General features: G+C 37.8%; 1 protein-coding gene across 1 annotated transcript in view; it reads right to left on the bottom strand.

The window, feature by feature from the left end:
* Positions 1-23,696, bottom strand: part of TRUB1 (TruB pseudouridine synthase family member 1) — a 38,506-nt gene extending 14,810 nt beyond the window's left edge. The window contains exons 1-4 of the mRNA XM_032423348.1: positions 23,365-23,696; positions 20,069-20,167; positions 12,540-12,595; positions 3,405-3,486 (exon numbers count right to left, since the gene is read on the bottom strand). Of these exons, the coding sequence (XP_032279239.1) occupies positions 3,405-3,486; positions 12,540-12,595; positions 20,069-20,167; positions 23,365-23,650 (523 nt within the window). The 5' untranslated portion in view covers positions 23,651-23,696. The remainder of the gene's footprint in view (positions 1-3,404; positions 3,487-12,539; positions 12,596-20,068; positions 20,168-23,364) is intronic.
* Positions 23,697-24,384: the final 688 nt, after the last annotated feature.

The following is a 24,384-nucleotide window of genomic DNA, read 5'->3' as shown; positions in this document are numbered from 1 at the left end:
CAAGAATATAGTGAGGACCGAAAGCGACATGGTCTCAGCCCCATAGCTTAGGGATTAACATGCAAATGTGTATTTATAAATGGTGAAAAGCTATTTAGAAATAAAAGAAGGTGCCATGAAACAGAATAAAAAGAAGGGTCCTATTAATATGGTTTGAGCTTTGAGTCTACTGAGCCAGACTCATTTTCTTATTCTTCTGAGCTTTCAGGTATCTGAAACAATAGCTAAAAATAGTGTTTGTCTAGATAGAACAAAAATGACTGAAAAGCATCCCTTTGCCATTTACTGCATCCTGCCTTATTGCCTTACCCACATTGTCAGTTGTCCGCAACAGGTCAATTAAGAACTGCATTTTTTTACTGTTACAGTGACTGGTGGGGTGGCAGCATCAGCAGCATTTCCCAGTTACTGGATGTCCTACAATATGCAGGACGGGACAGCATGATCAAGTGTTCTGTGTACCACATAACTTCTGGATGTCTGCCAGATATCCATGTGGATGAAAGCCTGTTTATAATCACCTGAGGCTAGAATCTAAGTCCATTTTCCACTGAAACACAAAGTATTTTTTGTACTGTTTTTCATATACTGAATTTTCCAATACTGAGTCATTAATACAACATACCTGTATCAGTCTGCCTTTATACTTGTGGCATTCATATTTGTGTCAACATCTGACTAGTTCATTACAACTTTTAGTGCAGTAACAGCTGTGAATTTACATAGCAACATACCTATTTTATTATAAATTACTTTTATTTATTCTTCATATTCTGTTTATTGTATTACATTGACTTTTTTTCTAACATGTAGGTAGGGGAGAGTATCTCTGAATTTTAGTTCAAGACAGTGAAGAAGGCATGATAAAATACTGGTTACAGGTCTCAGTATTGGGTCTCAGAGGGTTGAGAACATAGGCCCTACTTCTTCATTAGACAGAAGCTCCTTAAGGACACAGGTTAGGTCTCATACTTATTTATCTTCCCTTTGGTACCTGCTACAGCAGCTTAAATTGATGACAAACATCCGCTAATTTACTAAAATCACACAGAAAACTCATGTCAATAAGCAAAATTCTCTGAGCTTTCATTTTCTGGGACTATAAATACTATTCAATAAACTATAGGGAAGTCTCCCTTTCCGGCCTGAAGAAAGTTACTTGGTTTCTCCATGACTTATTTCAACATATAATGAGATGATTTTAACAAACTAAGTTTCCTTTAAAGTAAGTAAGTAATGTTACAAATTGCACAATGCAAAGTAGAGTTTTTTAAAATTCCAAGATGCTTAAGGGCAGGAAGGAAGGGAATATTTAAGTACAGTTGACTCTTGAACAACACAGGGGTTAAGGGGCACGGAACCCCCATGAAGTCAAAAATCCATGTATAACTCTTGACTCCCCCAAAATTTAACTACTAATAGCCTGCTGTTGACCGAAAGCCTTGCCAATAACATAAACAGCTGATTAACACATATTTTGTATATTATATATATACTCTACATTATATATATAATATATATGTTATATATATTATATATATTACTCTACATTCTTAGAGTAAAGTAAGCTAGAAAAAAGATGTTACTAAGAAAATCATAAGGAAGGGGCACCTGGGAGGCTAAGTCGGTTAAGAGACTGACTCTTGATTTCGCCTCAGGTCATGATCTCAGAGTCATGAGACTGAGCCCTGCGTGGGGCTCTGCACTCAGCACGGAGTCTGCTTGAGATTCTCTCTCTCCTTCCTCTCCTCCCCCTGCTCACAAGCACACACTCTCTCTCTAAATAAAATCTTTAAAAAAAAAAAAAACATAAGGAAAACATATTTACAGTACTCCATTGTATTTATTTTAAAACTCCATGTGTAAGTGGACCCACACAAGACAAACTTGTGCTGTTCAAGGGTCAACTGTATTTTCATCACCTTGGTCTTCTTCTAGTATCCCCTACTCAATGAATTGCACCATCACGTAACCAACTTTAAAACCTAGAAACCTAGGGTCAGGTTTGACAGCGTCCTCTCCCTCACCACCCCATCCCATCGAGCAGTCTTACCAATTTTACTTCCTCACCATTCTTCTGATTATATAGGGACTGGCATATACTTTAGCATACTCTGGAAATCTCTGACATCCTTCTATTGTCCTATGCCTCTTTAATCCCTTAAAAGCTTTCTGTTGAAAATTATGGTTGGGTTTCTATTAAGTGAGGTCTGCTACTATTTCCTAATAACAATAATTTCAAAGATAATTCAACATCTATTTTTTTTAAACTCAACATAAATCAATGATTTATCTTTTGATTATGTTGCTTGATTAATCAAGTAAGATACTATGTTACATATAAATGTTAACAAGACAAGTGAAGCTACTATGACCAAGAAGAAGGTTGGTATGTAATATATATTCAGGACACTCAACACAAAAACATAGGAAAGCCAGATGCTGGACTGGCTAAATTAAAAAGAGGTAACGTTATGAGAGACGATGGACTCTGAGAAACAAACTGAGGGTTCTAGAGGGGAGGGGGGTGGGGGGATGGGTTAGCCTGGTGATGGGTATTGAGGAGGGCACGTTCTGCATGGAGCACGGGGTGTTATGCACAAACAATGAGTCATGGAACACTACATCTAAAACTAATGATGTAATGTATGGGGATTAACATAATAAAAAATTAAAAAATTAAAAAATAAAAAGGTAACATTAAATACAGGCAAAAACAAAACAAGCAACAACAACAAAACAACAACAACCAGAAAGCCTACAAACAATTCACAGTTGATGACATAAACATGTAGGCGAGCCAACTGTACCGAACGGCAACCGCTGTACTGGGAAGAGCATCGTACCCTGAGAATTGCTAGGAAACCATTTCACTTATCCATCCTTACTTAAAGTAGTAAAAGAAGGAATGGTACAAAAATTAAGGTAGGCCCCCGTGAGTTCTTTTTTACTTCCAGAGAAATAGTTTTCCCTCCGTCACATTTTTTACATACTCCAGAAGCAGAGGAACATGATTAGGTGTAAAGCACTAAACCTGGTACATTTCAAAAGCTAAGAAGTAGTGGTAAAAAAATAAGTCAATAAACAATGACAAGACACAGGTAAAATCCCTAATTCTTAGCTATAAATGTTTTTTTGGCAAGAGAATTATCTGGAAGAACTCTGAACATTAAAAAAATTGATTACAGGAAAAGAGGCAATTATGATAAATCTTTATTAACAAACTCATACCAAATAAGTAAAAATGTGATTAACAACTTTCAATCCTATTAACCCAAGGAAATGTACTAAGAACTGTAATAATCACCGGTAATATCCAGTGAGAGATTTATTTTAAAATTCTGAATTCACAGAAACTTTCTCTACATGTTAAAAAAGACAACTACATTAGATGAACATCATACCGTAAGGTTTTTCTTCTGTTACTTTCCCAGTAGAATCTAGCGTGTCCGTGGCTTTCCCCAGTTCTCCAATGGCAATATACCTCTAGCGGAAGAGAAGCAAGGGAGAAAAATAGGCCATAAGGTAAAGAAAAAAACTGTTACGTATGTCTTAAAGTTTTATACACAATTTCACTAATGCTACCAACTTGACACAAAATAAAGGCAAAAATAAGAGACTGCAGCTGTTTTGTTAATTTTTGATATGTGGGAAGCGCTTGTGTAAACTGAGGAGCATTCACAAACTTCCCACACAAGCCAACATGACAAAGAAAAGCCTGATTTTATTGACAATTATGGCTTATAAACACAGTTATTACAAACATATTTCTAAAACCAGTTTTATACTAGGCAGTTTTGACTCTGAAGGAAAAATTTCAAATATGAGTAGAGAGAATGGTACAATAAATTCCTACCTGGCCATCACAAGACTCAACAATTTTACCACACATACAATTAAAATTAATTTAAAAATAAAATCAGTTTACTACTTCTTATATGAAATACTAAGACTAATCTCAGTAACTTGATTAGATATTTAAACAAAAGCTAAATATGTAGAAAGTGGACCAAACTAGTAAAGTGGAGGTACTGTACTTAATACTACATGTGTTTTCTTAATAGAGAAATAGCTACTTCTTGAGTTCTCTGAAAGGAAAAAAGTCACTTTTAAGAACTGATCATTTATTCATAAGTGAAGAATTAGAGCATGCATAGTTAACTGAGGACTATTTTACTTCTCACCTCAGGGCACACTTATATTGCATTTTTTTTTTTTTTAAGATTTATTTATTTTTTTGAGAGAGAGAGCGCACAAGCGGGGAGAGGGGCAGAGAGAGAGAAGCACACTCCCCACTGCTGAGTGCAGATCTTGACGTGGAGCTCAATCTCAGGACCCTGAGATCATGACCTAGCCTGAAATCAAGAGTCTGACGCTCAACTGACTAAGACACCCAGGTGCCCCTGTATTATATATTCTTTATACTGCTCTTTTGGTTAAATTCAAGTTTTACTTGGAACATCACATGAAGCAGTGAGAAAAATGCAAGGAATATAATTCCCACTGAAAATAATCTGTAGTTATGTGGACATTTTTTTAAAGAGGAAGCTCAAAGTACTTTGCAGAAACGTAAGTTTATTAATGACAAGTTTATTACGCTAGTGAAGGAACCAGAGACAAAAATGAGAAAAATATTAAAACTTCATATTCCCATAAACAAGCATTTTATACCAGCTTAAGTGCCCACTGATGAAATCATCTTCTCTTATATAGCTCAAAATAATTTTTTTATGATTTATTTATTTTTAGAGAGAGAACGAGCAGGGGGAGGAAAAAAAGGGAGAGGGAGAGACTCTCCAGCAGGTTCTGCACTGAGCGCAGAGCCCAACATGGGGCTCGATCTCAGGACCCTGAAATCATGACCTCAGCCGAAATTAAGAGTTGGACACTCAACCAACTGAGCCACCCAGGTGTCCCTCAAAGTAATTTTTTAAAACAATGGAATACAGGAGGAAATGTTCCAATGTATTTGAATTAACTTTTAAAAATTCCACTAGTATTGTCAGAGAAAGACAAATACCATATGATTTCACTCATATGTGGAATTTAAGAAAACAAAACAAATGAACAAAGGAAAAAAGAGACAAACCAAGAAACAAACCCTTAACTAGAGAGAATAAACTGAAGGTAACCAGAGGGGAGGTGGGTGGGGGGATGGGGGAAACGGGTGATGGGGTTTAAAGAGTACACTTGTGATGAGCACTAAGTAACATATAGAATTGCTGAATCACTATACTGTACATCCAAAACTAATATAACACTGTATGTTAACTATTAAAATTCCATTAGTATTGATAAAAATTAGTTTCTTGTGACTAAACATTCAGTCTCATCACCTGAGATGCTCCACTCCTGCTTGCATATTTTGGAACAATCCACCTGGATTAAGCGTACCATGGAGAGAAGTAGTACATACAGCAGGGTGAATGGGAAGAGTGTGGACTCAAAGGTTTGAATCCTGACTCCATCACATGAATAAAGTAGGTTAAGGCAGTCTTTCCTGCTGGAGCCTTGTTATCCTTATCTTAAGATGGAGATGATAATAGTACCTCAGGAGGGCAGAGCCGAGAACAATACTTGGCCATGGTAAGCAACACTGCACAATACTATCATCCTTATTATTTAAAAAAAAAAAAAAGATACAGAATGATTTTCAGCTTATGCTGAAATCTGGCTACATGCTGGATTTTTTTTTAAGGGAAATAATACCTAAATCAGCAATTCTCAAACATTGTGGTTTTAAACCCCTATATACACTTGAAAGTTATTTAGAAATCTTAGCACAATTTTTTTTCCATATGAGTTCTACCTGTTGATACTTATTGTGTTAGAAATTAAAACACAAAAATGTTTAAAACACTGATATACATGCACACATTCCATTAACTATCAAAGCCATGCTATCAATCAGGTAACCTCTGAAAAACTCCACAATATGCTCATCAGACTGCAAAGCTATGAAAACAGTTTTGACTTCAACAGACCCCTGAAAAAGCCTCAGAAGTCCCTGGACCATATTTTGTGAATTGCTGATCTAAATCATAGCTGTTTTCTAGCTCTCCCTTGTCTTGGCATCTAATGATAATAATCTTTTAATTCTAGTCAACGGTCCACAAGCAGGGTGCCTGGGTGGTTCAGTCGTTGAGCATCTGCCTTCAGCTCAGGTCATGATCCGAGGGTCCTGGGATCGAGCCCCGCTTCGGGCTCCCTGCTCAGCGGGAAGCCTGCTTCTCCCTCTCCCACTCCCCCTGCTTGTGTTCCCTCTCTCACTCTCTCTGTCAAATAAATAAATAAAAATCTTTAAAAAAAAAATGGTCCACAAGCTACTTAGAAAAATCCGCCCAGACAGGTAAGCCTCCAAGAGAAACAAAACCTCACCACCAGGAAGATATGGGTTAGAAGAAAAAAGACATGGGAATGTGTATACACACACCACCATTTTATCCTATGGGGTCTAAAGTATTTCTGTTTACTGCCCTAAATTCTACACAGAGACAGGATGCATACTTGGTAATTCTGAATTCTACTAAGGTATTCATTACAACATAATTTGACTACAACAAAACAAATGGAAGGCCTATGGAATTCTTAAAGAAGTTTCCAGTGAACTGTGTGCTCTTTGGGATTCATGGCTTCTCTCTGCTACTAGTACCACTCTACTCTCTACTCATCTTCAAGTTCCCTGAACCCCACAGCAAGATACTAGCTAGACAGCTTTAAGAGCAAACTGGCTTCTATACTCTTCAGGAGAAAGGAAAATATTTTTATATTACAGAAAGGATACATAATCATTTCCATCTCAACTAGGCAACTGCTTTTTCCGAGATTTGGTTTGAAAGCTTGTGATCAAAGTTTCACAAACAAAGGAATATTATTTACGATGAGGAAGAACATTTTTTTAAAAACCTACCAAACCAAGAACATGTGACTTCAAATGTCTTCATTAAAAAAGGAATAGCTCTTTACAGATCATAAGTGTAAGCCCTTCAAATTTTCAATATAGTACTTATGAAATGTATGAATATTAATAGAGCGTAAAGACAAGGTACAAACTGGCCTAGCCTCTGGAGAAAACAACAGAAATGCGCAAGTCCTGGAGAGTTGGCTTGTATTTCACAGGAGCAATATGCAAGTCACACTTCAGAGTTGCCATTGACTGGTTACCCTCAAAATGCTACTGTATAGTTGGGGGAAGGTTACTGTCTTTTGAACACATCCAGGGTGGAAAAGTTTGGATACCCCAACAATAATATTTGTTCAATTGTTGGAGGCATACAAAGCTGCTTTCTGAAGAAATGCTGGCTTTGCCTATAGGTACCACTTCGGTTTATCTCCACAGAGATAGGGGAGTGGCCTTACATTTGGAAAACGCTAGTTAGTCTTTATATGGCATCAGTGATTTCATAATAGGACATCAACCCTTCCATCTGCTCATGTGGTTTCTAAAGCACATATAAGTAACTGACTTTAATCAGCAATATAGGAAGCTAATAAAGGTAGTACTACAAAATCTCATCAAAGTTTGTTACTTCTAAGTACATCTGCTTAGTGATTGGCTCAAAGAAAGTATAATTTAGGGAAGCTGGTAGAGGGACCATGCAACCACTGCCTTCTTCTAGGTATTTAGACCAAGTTAGGCCAAAGGGACACATTAGCCTAACTTCTCTCAGAATTATCTTACCTAAGTTGTATTTTATATAGATCCACTTCTGTATCTGTTATAAAACTATTTTTGAGAACCACTGTCTGTCATGCAATTTCCCTCACACTAAGAAATTTCTTTCTCACTTTAACGCCCAGAGAAACTGTTTCTCCCTAAAGAACTGGCAGGTGATGCTTCCTGTTTCTGATGAGTGCCATGTTTTGCTTAGGCTACCAGAAAAAATAGATAGGAAAAAGGAATGAAATTAACTGTACTCAAGGTTTCCAACAGAACTTGCCTAGATAATATAAATGCCAGTGTCTATGGAACATGTAGTTAGAGAGATCCAATAGGCCTGGAACTCAGCAGAGAGATCTGGGGATACACAAAACACTTGGGAATAGGAGTATTACTGATACTTGAATAACATGGGTTTGAACTGTGTGGGTCCACTTATATGTAATTTTTTATAGTACAGTACTGTAAGTGCATATTTTCTTTATGATTTTCTTAAATACCACTCTTTTCTCTAGCTTACTTTAAGAATACAGTATAAAATTCAAATAACATACAAAGTATGTGTTAATTGACTATATATGATATCAGTAATGTTTATGATTAACAACAGACTATTAGTAAGTTAAATTTTTAGGGAGCCAAAGTTATATGGTGATTTTTGACTGCGTAGGGGGTTAGTACCCTTAACTTCTGCATTTTTCAAGGGTCAACTCTTAATAGGATTTATCGATCAACTTCTGTACTTAAGGCATTATATAGAAAACCTAGATGCTTTTTATACACATTATAAATGTAACTCAAAAGAACATGCAGTGAAAAAAAAATGGCTCAAAAGAAACATGATCACTGGCAAAGCAAAGAGTACTATAAGAGAGGCAAAGAAGCAGTGAAGAACAGAGAGCGGGACTCTTAGATCACACACTGATCTCAATCAGAAGGAATGCAAGAAAGGAGCTGGGTGGTTTAAATGGTCTCTGGTCTTCAAAAAATGGAACCAAATCATCTGATGGCATAAAGATTTTATTAAAAAGGTCAGCACTCCACCCATTAATTGGTAGTGGCTGTATGAAGTGGCATTATGTTGAAATGAATTCTAAGGATGTTTCTTGGTTCAGCAGGAAAGAGTGTTAGGCCATGTTCAATTAGCAATGTCTCTAATCAGGACTGGATGGTGAGGGAGGGATGCACTGTGATATGGCTGTAATGGGAACACTGAATATCTGCCATCCAAGAACAAAATAATTCTACCCTTGAGGTAACTCTACCCTACACATACTATAAGACGAATTTTTCTAGTGGCATTGTGATGTAAATAAAATTCATCTGTAAAAGTAGAAAGTGGAGAAGGAGTAAACATTAGGTCCAATGGTAGGTCTGGTAGGTCCGTGCCTAGTTTGGAGGCTGCAGGCACCAATTTTTTTTCATGAAGTAGAAGGAAAAATATCAAGAGTACATTGTACATAGGGTTAAGGCTCTTTGATAAAATTTTTGCTTTTTGTTTTTTTGTTTTTTTTTTTTGTTTTTTTTTTTTATTATTTATTTGACACATAGAGAGAGACAGCGAGAGAGGGAACACAAGCAGGGGGAGTGGGAGAGGGAGAAGCAGGCTTCCCGCTGAGCAGGGAGCCCGATGCGGGGCTCGATCCCAGGACCCCGGGATCATGACCTGAGCCGAAGGCAGCCGCCCAGCCGACTGAGCCACCCAGGTGCCCCTGCTTTTTGTTTTTTTTAAGATTTTATTTATTTATTTGAGAGAGAGAGAGAGAGAGAGACCAAGCGCCCGCACAAACTGGGGAGGGGCAGAGGGAGAGGGAGAAGCAGGCTCCCCGCTGAGCAGGGAGTCCAACCCAGGGCTCAATCCCAGGACCCTGAGATCGTGACCTGAGCCAAAAGCTTAACCAACTGAACCACTCAGGCGCCCCTGAAATTTTTGGTTTTTGTATGTGTATGTGTATATAGGGTCACAATGTAAAATTAATTTCTTACTAGGGGTCTTGGTCAAAAAATTTTTGGAAGCAGTCTCTAAGATTCCTTCCAGTGCTAAAGACAAAATCTATTTTTAAAAATTCATTAACAATTTTTAACTACTTTTGATAAAAATGTAATATTCCACAGTTAAATTTAAATGACTTAATTTTTTAAAGATACATAATCTAAAATTAAAAGTGTAAAAAAAACAAATGGCTAACAAGACAAAAATGCCTATTTTTGAAATGTGAAGCATCCAAGAACTAGGTTTCTGTAATAAGATGCACCTGGGATTTTCTATTTAGGATACAGTCATCCGAGGATCAGTGATTTCACTGTATGACATTCAGCTTTCCGAGCTGAATACCAAAATGGTTCGTGATAAATAAAGCTTAAACTACAGCCAATGATGTATTTACATTTCCGGTCATACTTCTGGAAATATGCCTGGAATTTATATGTAAAACCTTTCAATAGAGTGGTGTATTTGTGGTTTTGGGAGGAGGGGAGAGGTGAATAATGAATATTCCAATGAATGTCACATCTTTCATCTTGGAGTAAAAGAACAAATCCTTAATGCAAACATATCTTGTTGGTTATTATTATAAGAGTGATTTGTTCATTGTCAAGATTTTAGAAAATACTAAATAATGTGAAGAAAGAAAATAAAAATCATCCATAATTCTGCATCAATGTAACCACTGTCTATACTTTGGAAGAAGTAACAAATATTAAGAAGAAACAAATATTAAGCAAATGGCAAAACCCTGTATCAAAGAAAAACTCTAAACTCCATGTGTAAGTACTTAAGCACAATGTACAAATTTAGCAAAACACGTCCAACCCTGCCATTCTAACACAATTCTTGTATTCTGTGATTTTTCAACACCCACATTTTAAAGATTACACAGCAAGACACACTGAAATTTTTCCATTTATCTAAGGTATTAAGATCCTTTCCAACTGAAAGATACAGGTTTCTATTCCAATTGATAACTAAAATGGGATGTCAAAGACAGTATGTTCTCGGGGGCTTTTTATTTTAAGAAAAGTGTACTCAGACCATTGCCACTCAAAGTGTGCTCCATGAGCCAGCACCCGTGATGAGATAAGCTCAGAAAATGAGGGTGTTTAGAAACTTGTTAGCAATCTGATGTTGCCATAGCATTTAAATTATATTTTACAGAAGTCATTAGTCTGCAATAAGCTGGAAGTTTTTTTTAAATGGTCTTTGACCATATATACATTTTAAGAAACAATTTAGACAAGTTCACTTGACCAACTATTCATATCCCACTTAGAGGAAGGGTTTTAATTACGCTGAGCGAAATAAGTCAATCAGAGAAAAACATGTATCATATGACCTCACTGATATGAGGAATTCTCAATCTCAGGAAACAAACTGAGGGTTGCTGGAGTGGTGGGGGGTGGGAGGGATGGGGTGGCTGGGTGATAGACATTGGGGAGGGTATGTGCTATGGTGAGTGCTGTGAATTGTATAAGACTGTTGAATCACAGACCTGTACCTCTGAAACAAGTAAGACATTATATGTTAAAAAAAAAAAGAAGATAGTAGAAAGGGTAAAATGAAGGGGGGGAAATCGGAGGGGGAGACGAACCATGAGAGACGATGGACTCTGAGAAACAAACTGAGGGTTCTAGAGCGGAGGGGGGTGGGGGGATGGGTTAGCCTGGTGATGGGATTAAAGAGGGCACGTTCTGCATGGAGCACTGGGTGTTATACGCAAACAATGAATCATGGAACACTACATCAAAAACTAATGATGTGGGGCGCCTGGGTGGCTCAGTCGTTAGGCATCTGCCTTCGGCTCAGGTCATGGTCCCAGGGTCCTGGGATCGAGCCCCGCATCGGGCTCCCTGCTCCGTGGGAAGCCTGCTTCTCCTTCTCCCACTCCCCCTGCTTGTGTTCCCCCTCTTGCTGTGTCTCTCTGTGTCAAATAAATAAATAAAATCTTTAAAAAAAAAAAAACAAACTAATTATGTAATGTATGGTGATTAACATAACATAACATAACATTAAATAAATAAATAAAGTTAGTCCAGGAACTTGCTGAAATCCTTCTCTACCTCCTGTGTAGTCATTTTCACTGGTCCCTAGCCACAAATACTATAACCAGCACCTCACTGCCAATTAGAATTCAGATATGATTGTCTCTCTTAGAGCTGCAAGAGATCCTAGAGGGGATCGAATCATTCTTCCTAAGGAAAAACTGACAGGCCCACAGAGGTTAACCCCTTTGACACACTGACCTCTGTTTCAATGCTCCTTCTACCCTGCTGTTTTGCAGGAGGGTTCTCACTGACTGCCTGAAGCTATCCACAGCTCTCCCTGCCCCTGCATAAACCTTCCTCTCTCTCCTCAAGTGCCTTAAAAAGTGCTTTTTGACTCAGCCAAGGTTACTCTCACAGATGAATGACGTAACTTATCATCCCTAAAGAAGCCTCACTTGTCTTTAGTAAACATTTTGTAACCAGTGAACATAGCAGGTCTTTTTGCTGAAAAGTGTATGGGTTATAAAATGGTATTGTTTCTTTTTTTTTTTTAATGGCATTGTTTCTATAAAAATTCCAAGGTTTAAAAAAATCTGCCAATAGAATTTATGATCTGTAAGTTCTAGTTCATCTAAGAAATACATAAAAAGACAATATGATTTTTAAAATGATAAGCACTGCAGAGTTTTTGCTTCTATAAATCAATTTGTTGAAGCATTTCCAATTTATAGTCTCAATATTTTGAATCTCAGCTATCAGGACAAATGCAGTTAATACTCAGGAATAACACCTGTAAGTGCAATGTACACAATTTTTTAATTGATTAAAATCCAGAACATAGGTCACTAAGAAAAACATTCAAGAGAAAAGAAAAAGAAAAGTATTCCAGTGTTCTTACCTTGGACCCTGACAACATACTGGTCAACATTTTTGTTCCCCTTCCAATTCCAACCACTATAAATCAAAGAAAGAAATATTATGACACTCTATTATGAAAACTAGATTTTTGAAATATCTATATATTTTGGTCATAATTTCCTGGCACAAGTAACATAAAGTTGGAAAGAACATATATTTAGCATAACTAGAGGGTTCCTATTACTCCAATCAGTTGAACTTGTCATGCAACTTAGAAATTCTGAAGAGAGGATGGGAGGGACACTTCTTTTTTTTTTTCTCTCAAAGTGTTAAACATGAGAGAAACCTCAACCCAGACAATTACATAATGAAAAGTTCTAGAACAATCTCAGAGGACTAACTGGAATTTTATATATGGATAAGTGAAAAATACACGGTACAATTTAACCACAGTATGATAAAGCCTTTTGATAAAGTTCATTATCAAACAAAACAAAAACCATCATCATAACTAATGAACCATTTAAAAATGATTAGTGTCCAGCAGTATACAATCAAGAAAACAGAAGCATAACAGATCAACCAAACACAAAGAAGAATACAAGGTAAAATGAGAGCTTGGAGAACGTATGTTCACATACACCACATATTAAGTACAACAATGCCCCGCCTATCTCTTCAACTTCAAACATTTTTTATCCTTATGACAATACATTTCACCAGACGAGAATGAGAGTTTACAATCATTTCTTCACTTAACAGAAAGCAAATTTTTATAAGAATTGAAGTATTTCTCATCAATGGATACGATTTCGTAAAAGAACACAGTATAAACACCACAATTCAGAATTACAAGAAAAAACAAGAAGAAATGACTGACCAGCTAAAAGAATTATCATGAATATTTATAGCAGATATCATTCATTGAGTTTACCATGTATCAAATTCCACTCTAAATGCTTTCCATTCATTAGCTCATTTAATCCTTATAACAACCCTAAAAAATAATACAATTATCCCTATTTTATAGATGAGGAAACTGAGACAGAGAGAGACTAAGAACTTTGCCCAGCATCTAACAACTAGTATATGGTGGAGTCAAAATTCAGACCAGTCTAACAGTAGACCCCCTTCCTTTTTATCCTTCTGCCACCTTACTCATCTAGGCTTTCTTCCCACTGCCATAAGCCTAAATTAGCCTAAACCACTACTAACCTGACTGTTCTACATTCGATCCCTTTCCCTTTCGATTCATACCATTTTATAACCATTTCTGATTACCTGCACAGCACACTACAAAGCCCCACAATCCTCAATAGGGGCCCAATGCCTATAGTACCAACTCTCTAGTGTTCAAAATCCATTCTTCGAAACCCAGCTCAAAATCTCAACCCCCACATTAAGTCATCCCAAACCCCCCCTAAGCTTCTATGATAGAGTCATATTAGTTCAAAGACTAAGATAAAAACAACTGTCTGCCTTTAGTATCCTAGGATGAGCAACATACTTTTCAAATGATAGCTGCTACTGTCCAGGAAAAAAACTTTATATAATAATAACAAAGATTCAACGCAATTTTGTTCCATTCAAGAATCCCCAGTCAATATTTCTGGAACAGCTACTATGTACACAGTCCCAGGAACAATACTTTTAATGAACAGAACATTTCCTGACTTTGAAAGAGTTTATAACCTCATGGGGAAAATAAAATACAGATAAGGGAAATGGCAAGTGCTCAAAAAAATGGTGCATGAATTAATGAGTGAGTAATGCTAAATAGCAATAAGACAGTATATGGGTAAGAGTCAAAATGAACACAGAATAATTGCTGTAGGAGGTCAAAGAAGGGAGTACTCTAAATTGCTAGAGGCCAGATAATGCTCATTCAAGCATTTCAAACAGAGCTTGAGATAGGCCTTAAAGGATGTTTAGAATTTGAACATACAGAGAAGAGAGAAGCATGTTCTAAAAAAGGAACAAACTGCACAAATACTCAGATGCAAGAATGAGCACAGTGGGTTTATCAACCAGAGTGCAGGTGTCTTAGAAGAGGCTGACATGTTTGACTTTATCATGGTTGAAACACTGATTTCACTGCTAGGTCAGTGATCCAGAATGATAGAATTTGAAACAAGAAGGCATTTTAAAGTTATCCAGCTTAATCTTCTCATTTTATATCCAAGAAAACCAAGGCCCACTGAAGTTAGGTGATCAGTGAAAGCGGAATTCTAGGAAGACTACTACAAAAGTGGTATGTAGAAAGATTATCTGGAGTTGAGGCCCAACCAACCAGTGGCTTTTCATTCAAGGGACAGTTTACTAGACAGAATTTTTACTCAGCTTTTTCTCATTCAATCATTGAACATTTTATTGAGTACTTATTACACAGGCACAGAAATAAGTAAGACCTGGTTTCAGCCCTTAGTGAGTTAATGTTAGAATAGAATGAAATTTTACACTAGCAACATAAAAGAGCAAAGGTGGACAGGCTACCCATGTAGGAGAGAGCATTTCAGCCAAATCTGGAAAGGTCAGTAGGATTTCTAATACTAAAGAAGACAGAGATGAGCAGTTTGTCTGAAAAGAAAGGCATGAACAGAGACACAACAGTTTGAAAAGTGGGAAGAATTGGGAGAATGAATGAATAACAGGGTTTGCCAAGCACTCTCACAGTGACTACTTTCTTTCTCCATCTCCCAAATTTTCTGTGCTCAAATGTCTCCCTGTAAAAAAACCCACTATCTCCAAACCTATCCAAATGTCCCAGTATTCTATTCTCAAATCATAAAGATAGACTTTTTTAAATGATGAAAGCCACTTCAGAACAGGCAAGGATATGACACACGTAATTCCAAAGCTTTTGCAGTTGGAAGTTTCTATTGCCATTTACCTAATTCTCTAACACCCTTGCAACCATCTTAAAAGACCTGTCTCTTTCCACTTCTAGAAATCTATCTTAATAATCCAAAACCAAAAAGAGTTTTATTCATAAAGATGTTCCTCACAAAATCAGTCCTACTAACAAAACTCTGCTAAGATCAATGATCTCAAATAGGGAAATGGTTAAATAATTGTATTTGATACAATTGATAGGACAGAACATTATGTCACCCTTAAAAATAATGTTTATTTCCCTCTTGGAACTGCTTTTCCTGCATCCCATAAGTTTTGGTATGTTGTGTTTCTATTTTCCCTTGTTTCAAGACATTCTCTGATTTTCCCTTTCCCATTGGCTGTTCAAAGTGTGTTAACTTCTACATATTTGTGAGTTTTCTAGCTTTCCTACTGTAATTGATTTCTTAGTTTCATACTACTGTGGTGGAGAATATACCTGATATGATTTCAATACTTTAAATATACACAATTATATTTGTCAATTATTCTTCAATAAAGTTAAAAAAAGAAAAATGTTTACCAAGAGTTCTTTAACATAAAAATGATTATGTTATGATGTTAAGTAAAAAAAAAAAAAGAATACAAATGTACATACAATAAAACAGCTTACTTTAAAAATTTTGCAGAGATATAAAGCTAGGAGAAAATATAGCAAAAATGTCAGTGACTACTGCTGAAGGTGGAAAATAGATCATTTTTAACTTTATTGTTTTTTATATTTTCTAAAATTTTTCAGTAATTTTATAACCTCTAAAGTTAAAAAAATTTTTTTGAAGATTTTATTTATTTATTTGTCAGAGAGAGAGAGCAGAGGCAGGGTGAGTGGCAGGCAGAGGGAGAAGCAGGCTCCCCGCTGAGCAAGGAGCCCGCCGTGGGACTTGTTCCCAGGACCCTGGGATCATGACCTGAGCTGAAGGCAGACACTTAATCTACTGAGCCACCCAGGCGCCCCCCAAAATAATAATTTTTGAAGTGACAGAAACTGAGATTCCATTTCAGGTGATTTATAATAAATGGGTGTATTCGTTTCCTATTGCTGCTGTAACAAATTACCAACTTAGTAGTTTAAAACAACAAACATTATCTTACAGTTCTGGAGATCAGAAGTCTGAAATTAGTTTTACTAAGCTAAAGATCAGGGTGTCTACATGGCTGCAGTCTTTTCTAAAGGCCCTATGGAAGAATCTCTCTAGAGTCTTTCTATGGGAGGTTGCTTGCCTTTTCTAGCTTCTAGAGGCTGCTGACATTCCTCGGCTCAGTGACTCCCTCATTCAAAGCTGGCAATCACAACACTCCAACCACTGCTTCCAATGCCACATCTCTCTCTTCCACTTTTAAAGACCCTTGTGATTACACTGGGTCTACCTGGATATTCCAAGATAATCTCTTTATCTTAAAGGCAGCTCATTAGCAACCTTAATTTCTTCTTGTGATAGAACCTAACATAGATTGTGATAGAACCTTCATAGCTTCTGGAGGTTATGACACAGGCATATTTAGGGGGCCATTATCCTACTTACCATAGGATTTTTAAGAATCTTACAAGCCCTCTTTATAGAATTATATGTCATATATATTATATATAATATAGGTTAATAGAATTATAAACCCAAATTTCAGATTACATCTTAAATTGTCAACTAAATTCTTAAATCTGTACCATTAATATTACAAAGGAAAAAAGTCCCAGCAAAAACAGTCTACATGTTGAAAGTAAAAGTATATTTTTTCATACAGGTCCAGTTTTGTTTAAAAAAAAAAAAAAGACCTCTATAAAGCACTTGACAGAGTATAGCATACATCTGTAGGTTATAGATATTTCGTTTGATATTTCAATAAATCTACTGAAAGTTATGGTAGATGTTACTTACCCCTTTCAAGAGATAAACAAATGGAATTCAGAGAGGGTATAGATTTTTCCCAGGCTGTGTGTACTTAGTAAAGCTGCTAGGTTCACAAACTCATGATGATTAGAACCCAGTGTTTATTCCACCATACAACAAAAATCAACTTCTAAGTCTCCAGAATTACTAATTTAAACAATGAATACCCTTTATTCTGTGACTAAATACCTACATTTTTTTTTACCTTATTCCTCCTTGGGAACTATAGGTATTAGAAAACAAATTAATAAATGTGACATATGCACAGATTATATCATCATAAAAGTTCCTGGGTGATCAAATATAAATTAAGCCTCCAAATAGGAAATTATTTCCAATGCAATTTCTTCCACTCATACAAATCTTAGCCAAATGCCAGCCTTTCATAATACTAAAATGGAAATTTCAACAAGATCCCTTAGCTTTAGGGTAAAAAATAAACTTATTTATTCACTGCCTTGAATATCACTATTTTCTGCATACCAGTGAGTAAAAACCACCAGAAATGAATACAATTCGTCTATTCATAAATAAACAGCAGACCTTATCCTATCTCTTCTCATATTCTTGGTGCTGTGCCATGGAAAACAGTAGAACAGAATGGTTACAACGAATAGGCTTCAACTCCAGGAGCACTGAACTAATAAAAACTGTGAAGCCACTTTCAGGACCAGTCACAAAGAATGCTATGACTGCTAGGTAACCCTGCAATGGGCGTGGCAGGAAGGCAGGAGGCCCAAGTATTTGCCATACCAGGTTAGGGCAGAAGCTCTGGAACTGAGCAGATCTGGCTCAAAATTCTGACTCTGCCACAAACCATGACAGTGCACTCTCTCTCGGGGTCTTCATTTCTTCTTCTGTAAAATGAGGAATAATAACACCTACCTTATAGGTTTACAAGAGGATTAAAGTATATAATTTATGTATGCCCTAAGCTGAAGACTTCACACATAGTACGCTGCTCATTAAATGATTATCATTAGTTACGGTAAGAAACAGTAACTTTAAGTGGTCAGAATTTGCCTATTCAAGTTCTCTAACTCAGGAAAATGGATTTCCGTGTGTTTTTTTAAATCTATTTAAACCCTCCGGCACCTAGGTGGCTCAGTTGGTTAAGCGACTGCCTTCAGCTCAGGTCATGATCCCGGAGTCCCGGGTCGGGCTCCCTGCTCAGCAGGGAGTCTACTTCTCCCTCTGACCCCACCCCCTCTTATGCTCTCTCTCTCTCTCAAATAAATAAAAAAAAATAAAAATCTTAAAAAATAATAATAATAAATCTATTTAAACCCTCAGTAAAGCTATTTTTCCAAATGAATTAAAAACTAATTTTTGAAAGTGCACAATCATACATTGTTTCTAACTTTCTTGAAAAATAGAATTTTCTTCACCAACTTTATCCTTTTCTTCTAAATAATCATTCATTTCCTTTGGACAGCTTAGATCAGGTTTGTTCTTTGTAACTAATTTTTTAGCTCTAATAAAATGGACTGGACACTGTAGCACAGTATTTTATAAACCGTGAATCACAACCCATTAATGCATGACAAAAATCATTAGTGGATTATCAACACTTAAAAAAAAATGAAATAGAATAAAGTACAAAACACCAGACCACGTAAAAAAGTAAGTATTGTCCTACAGAACTATGTTTCTAGGATACGGGGACACAAATCCCAACATATGTATTTCTGTGACTATGGACAGAATTATACAAAAAGTTTGTAAAACAATTTAAACATCTAAAACATTTGTAAAGTATGTGGATACATACTTTAGCAGTCTGTAAACTTTAGAACCTCTACCAGAGGCATAAAAAAAAAAAAAAAAAAGAATAAAAAGGGATAAGTGATTTTTCTCCTGTCAGTCAATTATACCAATCCACCTCCACAAGCAATAATGCTCACTGTACCTCCAAGAGAAAGTGTGACTTCCTCTCAGGAACCATAAGGCTCACTTTCTCAAAAGAGCTGATCTCAGAAATGAAATCTGAGACAGGCAAAAAAAAAGAAAAAAAAAAAGAGAGCCAAACACTTTGTCAGGAATCCCCAACACGACACTCCACGTTGGAAGATTCATACATGGCTAAGACTCACTACAGTGACATAGTAACATTACATAGTAGGATCATAAAGGTAAAAAGACACTGGAGAAATCCACACATAGGTTTCCTTATTCTCTCTTCCTCCTATGACAGGGGACACTAGAGCATGCTCCTTTCTCCAACATGTAAAAAGCATGTGCAATGTTCCTACTCAGGGAAGCCTATTAGAAACTCGGTGCCCAAAGTTCTTAATTGGGGGAGGGGGGGTGAGGATGGTTACCCAGACACACCTGCCCAAGTGGTAGGACAAAATTCCAGACTCCAAAAGGAAAGCAGGTGTTCAGCATACACCACACTGTTCACACCAACAGATGAGGCACAGCAAACCACCCTTATCAGATATGGAAGGGTGGGAACATTCTCAAATCCAAGTTCCCCCAGATACCTGCCAAGGGCGAGCCTTGCAAGCAGGCCTTTCTAAACATAGCAATTTCAGGCCTGCTACGTTAACTCTTTTCTTCACAGATACAAATCCTGTCTCAAAGCCCCATCCACACAAAAAAGTGGCTATTTCTAACAGCTTTGTATACCTCGTACCATTTAAGGGCTTCTTTTGAAGATGGCGTTATAAATCCAGTAGATCTGAAATACTCCAAAAGACTGAAAATGGCATGGCTTTATCTGCTCTCAATCAGTATTTCTTTCTATAATATGTGGTAGTTACATCAAACTTCCATTCATATCTCTTACCCAGAACTCCTCGGGCTGCACTGTCTAGCGTCCCTCCATGTCCAATTTTCAAAGTCTGCTTTTTCCTTTTGGTCCATTCTGGAGAAGGCATTCCAGCTTCTATGAGAGTAATTGGATGAAAATGGCAATTAGCAAGACAAATGAAGTAAGATCTACATAAAGGTGGGGGGAGGGTGGATGGAGTACTCAAAACAAAAAGGACTGTACAAACTTAACAGATTAAGATAACATTATTAGCAAAGAACAGACTTAAAAATATACAGATACTCCCTAAACTACAAAGAAACAGTATTCCAAAATTAGTTGTGTAGAAAGTAGAATTCATTTTCTAAGGGGAAAAAAATTTTTTTTTAAACGTGAGCAAATATCCAGGCTAACCCTGAAAAACCTAGTAAATTCCCAGGAGTAGTGGGCTGTTAGAGAATGATGAAAAGAAGTTAGTTTTTATATAGGCAGCTAGTTTTAAAAGTTCTTGATTTAATTTCTAATTCTCTCTTGTTTCCTGGTATTCTTTGCTGGTACCCCCAGCTACCTAATGTCCAGCATACCTTTCAAAAGGCTACCTCTAAGAACACTAATTTCCCAAATTATCTATTTTTGTTGCCCTTCTCTCCAAATCAAAACCCTCAATTCCTTCAAGAAGTTAATCTTAACAAAAGGTTATGTGGGAAGTAGGTAACAGTTAAGTTGCCTCTTAAACTCTGAAGCATTTAGATTTAAAAAAAGAAAATGCCAACCTGGGCCATCTCATTTTCCCATTGTAAAGATAAATTGAAATAATGTTATCTGAAAGTGCTTTGGAAACTACATGGCACTCAATAAGTTATTGTTATTACTATCATTATTATTGTTATATATATCAATACATTGACAGAATATTGGCTACTGAACTTCAAATGAGAAAGGAAAGAACAGCTGTATTGATCTACAACTCCCAAACCCATCAAACTTCCCTTATAACCACTGACATGGAGAAGATAAAAAATAGAGCAAAAGAAATGAAAAGAGAGGACACAGAAAAGAAGAGAAAGGAAGCAGAGCAATAATGGAGAAGCCAGAATAGATGGCCAAAAGGATGTGCTGTGTTGCCTGGCCTGACCACGTAATTACAGAAAACCATCTGTCTGGAACACAGTCCTCATGCCACTCTCTGATTATATCACCGTGCGTGGAAGGGCCTGCTTTCTCCAAACCATTTTTAAGAATGCAACCATATATTGAGGAGGGCACGTTCTGCATGGAGCACTGGGTGTTATGCACAAACAATGAATCATGGAACACTATATCTAAAACTAATGATGTAATGTATGGGGATTAACATAACAATAAAAAATTTAAAAAAAAATAATAAAAATAATTAAAGAAAAAAAAAAAAAAGAATGCAACCATAAGGACAGGCCCAGGCTTCAAACCTTTCACCCTTCACTGGTAATTCATTATGGACCTCTCATCTATAAATTTATAGAAAACTTTTGGAGAACTCTCTGTATTTTTCAACTTGACACTCCTTGGAGTACGAAGGCCCACAAACCTGCTTCTTCCCTTTGTGTCCAAATTTACCTCTTTCAAGTTCGAAGACATACCACCTCTACTATATTGGAATTTGGTTCATCCTATTGGTAACATTTATGGAAGAGTATCTCTTAAGGCCTTTTCTGGCTATAAAATTCTGATGTTTTGGGCCTTGAAGGATTCAGATAGACAAAGAAGAGCAAGGATTTTAGTATAGCATGAATCAATAAAGGGAAAGGCCAGAATTGTTAATAGAGGCTATGACCATTAACAGTGGCATAAATCAGTGGGTGTCAAACCTGGCTGGCATCAGAATGTGCTGCCTTGAAATTCGTATCTTTTAGAACCTTCCCAGGTAGCCTGGTCTAGCTAACATAAAATATAGACTAGACCAGTCAAAGCAACATAGAAATGGAGTAATGAGAATATCTGCATCTGAGTGAGAGGCTTCTAGAAGAAAGCCATGCTCAGCGGGGGTAGTCTGCTTGAGAGTCTCTCCCTCTCCTTCTGCCTCTTCCCCCTGCTTGTACTCTCTCTCTCTCTCACTCTAAAATAAATAAATCTTGGGCGCCTGGGTGGCTCAGTTGGTTAAGCGACTGCCTTCGGCTCAGGTCATGATCCTGGAGTCCCTGGATCGAGTCCCGCATCGGGCTCCCTGCTCGGCGGGGAGTCTGCTTCTCCCTCTGACCCTCCCCCCTCTCATGTGCTCTCTCTCTCTCATTCTCTCTGTCTCAAATAAATAAATAAAAATCTTTAAAAAAAAAATAAAATAAAATAAATAAATCTTAAAAAGAAGAAGGAGGAGGGGGAGGTGGAGAAGAAAAGTTCCTGGACTGTTTTTTAATGGAAAGACAGACCAGGGCCAAATTCAGGAGAGCCCTGAATATGTAGCAAATAGTTTTATCACCAAAGTCTGCAGAAATTTCTATGCTATGAGCTCAGTTAAGAGAAAAGACAGGATCTTTCATCTTCCCATCCCTATAGGCTAGATCTGGCTATTGTAGGTGACCAATAAATCTAAGGTTCCTTGATGCCACTGTGCGAAATAATCTACTGGGCTGACGAACTGAGGGATCCTCCAGGCTTTTCTAATACTCTCCCAGTGTACATGAAGAAACAAACAAAAAAGAATGCTCTCAAATTATATTTAGTGTTCCTCAAAATGTGGTCCAAAGGCCACTTAACACCAGAATCACGTGGAGGAACAGTTTAAAAATGGTTCCCTAAAAAATACCCCAGAACCTCAAAATCACAGTCTCTGGGAGGGCAGGGATCGGGAATCTGCATTTGTACAAGGGACTCTAAATAATTCTTATGTCCACTATGTGAAAATCACTGCATTAAAGTCTTGGTTAAATGAGTAAGATCTGTATCTCCAAACTATTTTAAGAATGCAACTTTGGGGGTAGAGAGCCAGTGCTTCCTCCAGGCGGGGTTTATCAACCTGAGCCAAACAAAAGGCTCCTGGGCGATCAGATTACAGAATATTAGTTTGTCTGCCCAAGGGAAGAGGTTTATTTGTGTAAGTGTGGGGATTTTGTGTTTTGTTTTTTGTTCTTCCCTTGAGAACGACAACGGCCAACTAGGCTACAGGAGTTCACGTCAGGGCAAGTCCAAGCCCGAGATGCCCCAGATTTCTGTTCAGAGCTAATTCAGTGGTCATCCTCCCTTTCCCCTCCTTTTACTTCTCGAGCCACAAGCGCGCAAAAAAAGCCCATTGGCTCTCCGCGGCTTCCGCTCTCGCGGCGACCGCCTCAGCCTGGTCCCCACCCGGGCTGCAGTACCTGCTAACAGCTTCTCCTTCAGCCGATTCAGCAGCTCGGCTGAAGTGGGCCCTTTGGGCTTGTGCACGGCGAACACGCCGCTCAGGGACAGCAGCTTAGTAGCCAAAGCGGCCTTGGAGACCCTGGCTTCGGATCCGGTTCTGGCAGCGGCCGCGACGGCCGCGGCTGCAGCCGTCGCTGGTGAGGCGCCGGCCGTTGCTGCGGCTGTTCCTGCAGTTTCAGGGACCAGGGCTGTGTCTGTTTCCAAAGATGACGACGATACCACCGCCGCCTCAGCAGCTGCCATACTTTAGTAGCCCAGACCTATTTTGTATCTGGAGTCGCACTCTAATGACGCAACAGGAGTGCGCCCGACGTCCCTCCATCTTTCTCATACTTCGAAGTTGTGCTGGCGGGAGGGGCTGTCGCAAGGGCGTGTGGGAATTGTAGTTCATGGCCTTCTGCTGTAGGCTGAGATGGCTGTACCTTCTGAGGGTTCTGATGGAGTAGTTTTTCTCCTGGAATCCTATCTGCCTCCTAGGTCGGGTTAGTTCGATGCTGCAGGTGTAATTTGGAGTTCCAGTGCTAAACTGCTGAACCCAAACACGAAGTCTGTGTATATCTTTGGCGGGCAATCTCTTTACATCCCACCTGCCCACCCCCCTTCCAGAACTAAAGAGCACTCAGCTTCCAAAAATAGAAAACTTAAAATACTGATTTTGCTGCGGTTTGTGAAGAATCATGGCTCCCTCAGTTCACTGCTTTATTCGGTTTATCGTGCCCTTGGATTCACGATTCGGAATTCCAATACACCCAAATGTAAGCTCTTTAAAGAAAGGAAACTACCTCTTCACTGCTGTATCCCCAGCGTCTTACACATAGTAGGCGTTTAACTAAATATTTCAGAATGAATAAATGGATACGAGTTCTTCAAATTCCCAAAAGAAACTTCTAGGCCAAGCCAATGCGAAATCACTTGAGCTTATTTTGATGCATTCCTGCACACCCCACCCCCTACTACCCCCGCTATAATTCTTAATA

The sequence above is a fragment of the Phoca vitulina genome, unplaced genomic scaffold (genome assembly GCF_004348235.1).
Source record: "Phoca vitulina isolate PV1807 unplaced genomic scaffold, GSC_HSeal_1.0 scaffold28, whole genome shotgun sequence".
Lineage (NCBI taxonomy): Eukaryota > Metazoa > Chordata > Mammalia > Carnivora > Phocidae > Phoca > Phoca vitulina.
The sequence above is the reverse complement of the archived record's forward strand: the minus strand, read 5'-3'. Positions and strand labels throughout refer to the sequence as shown.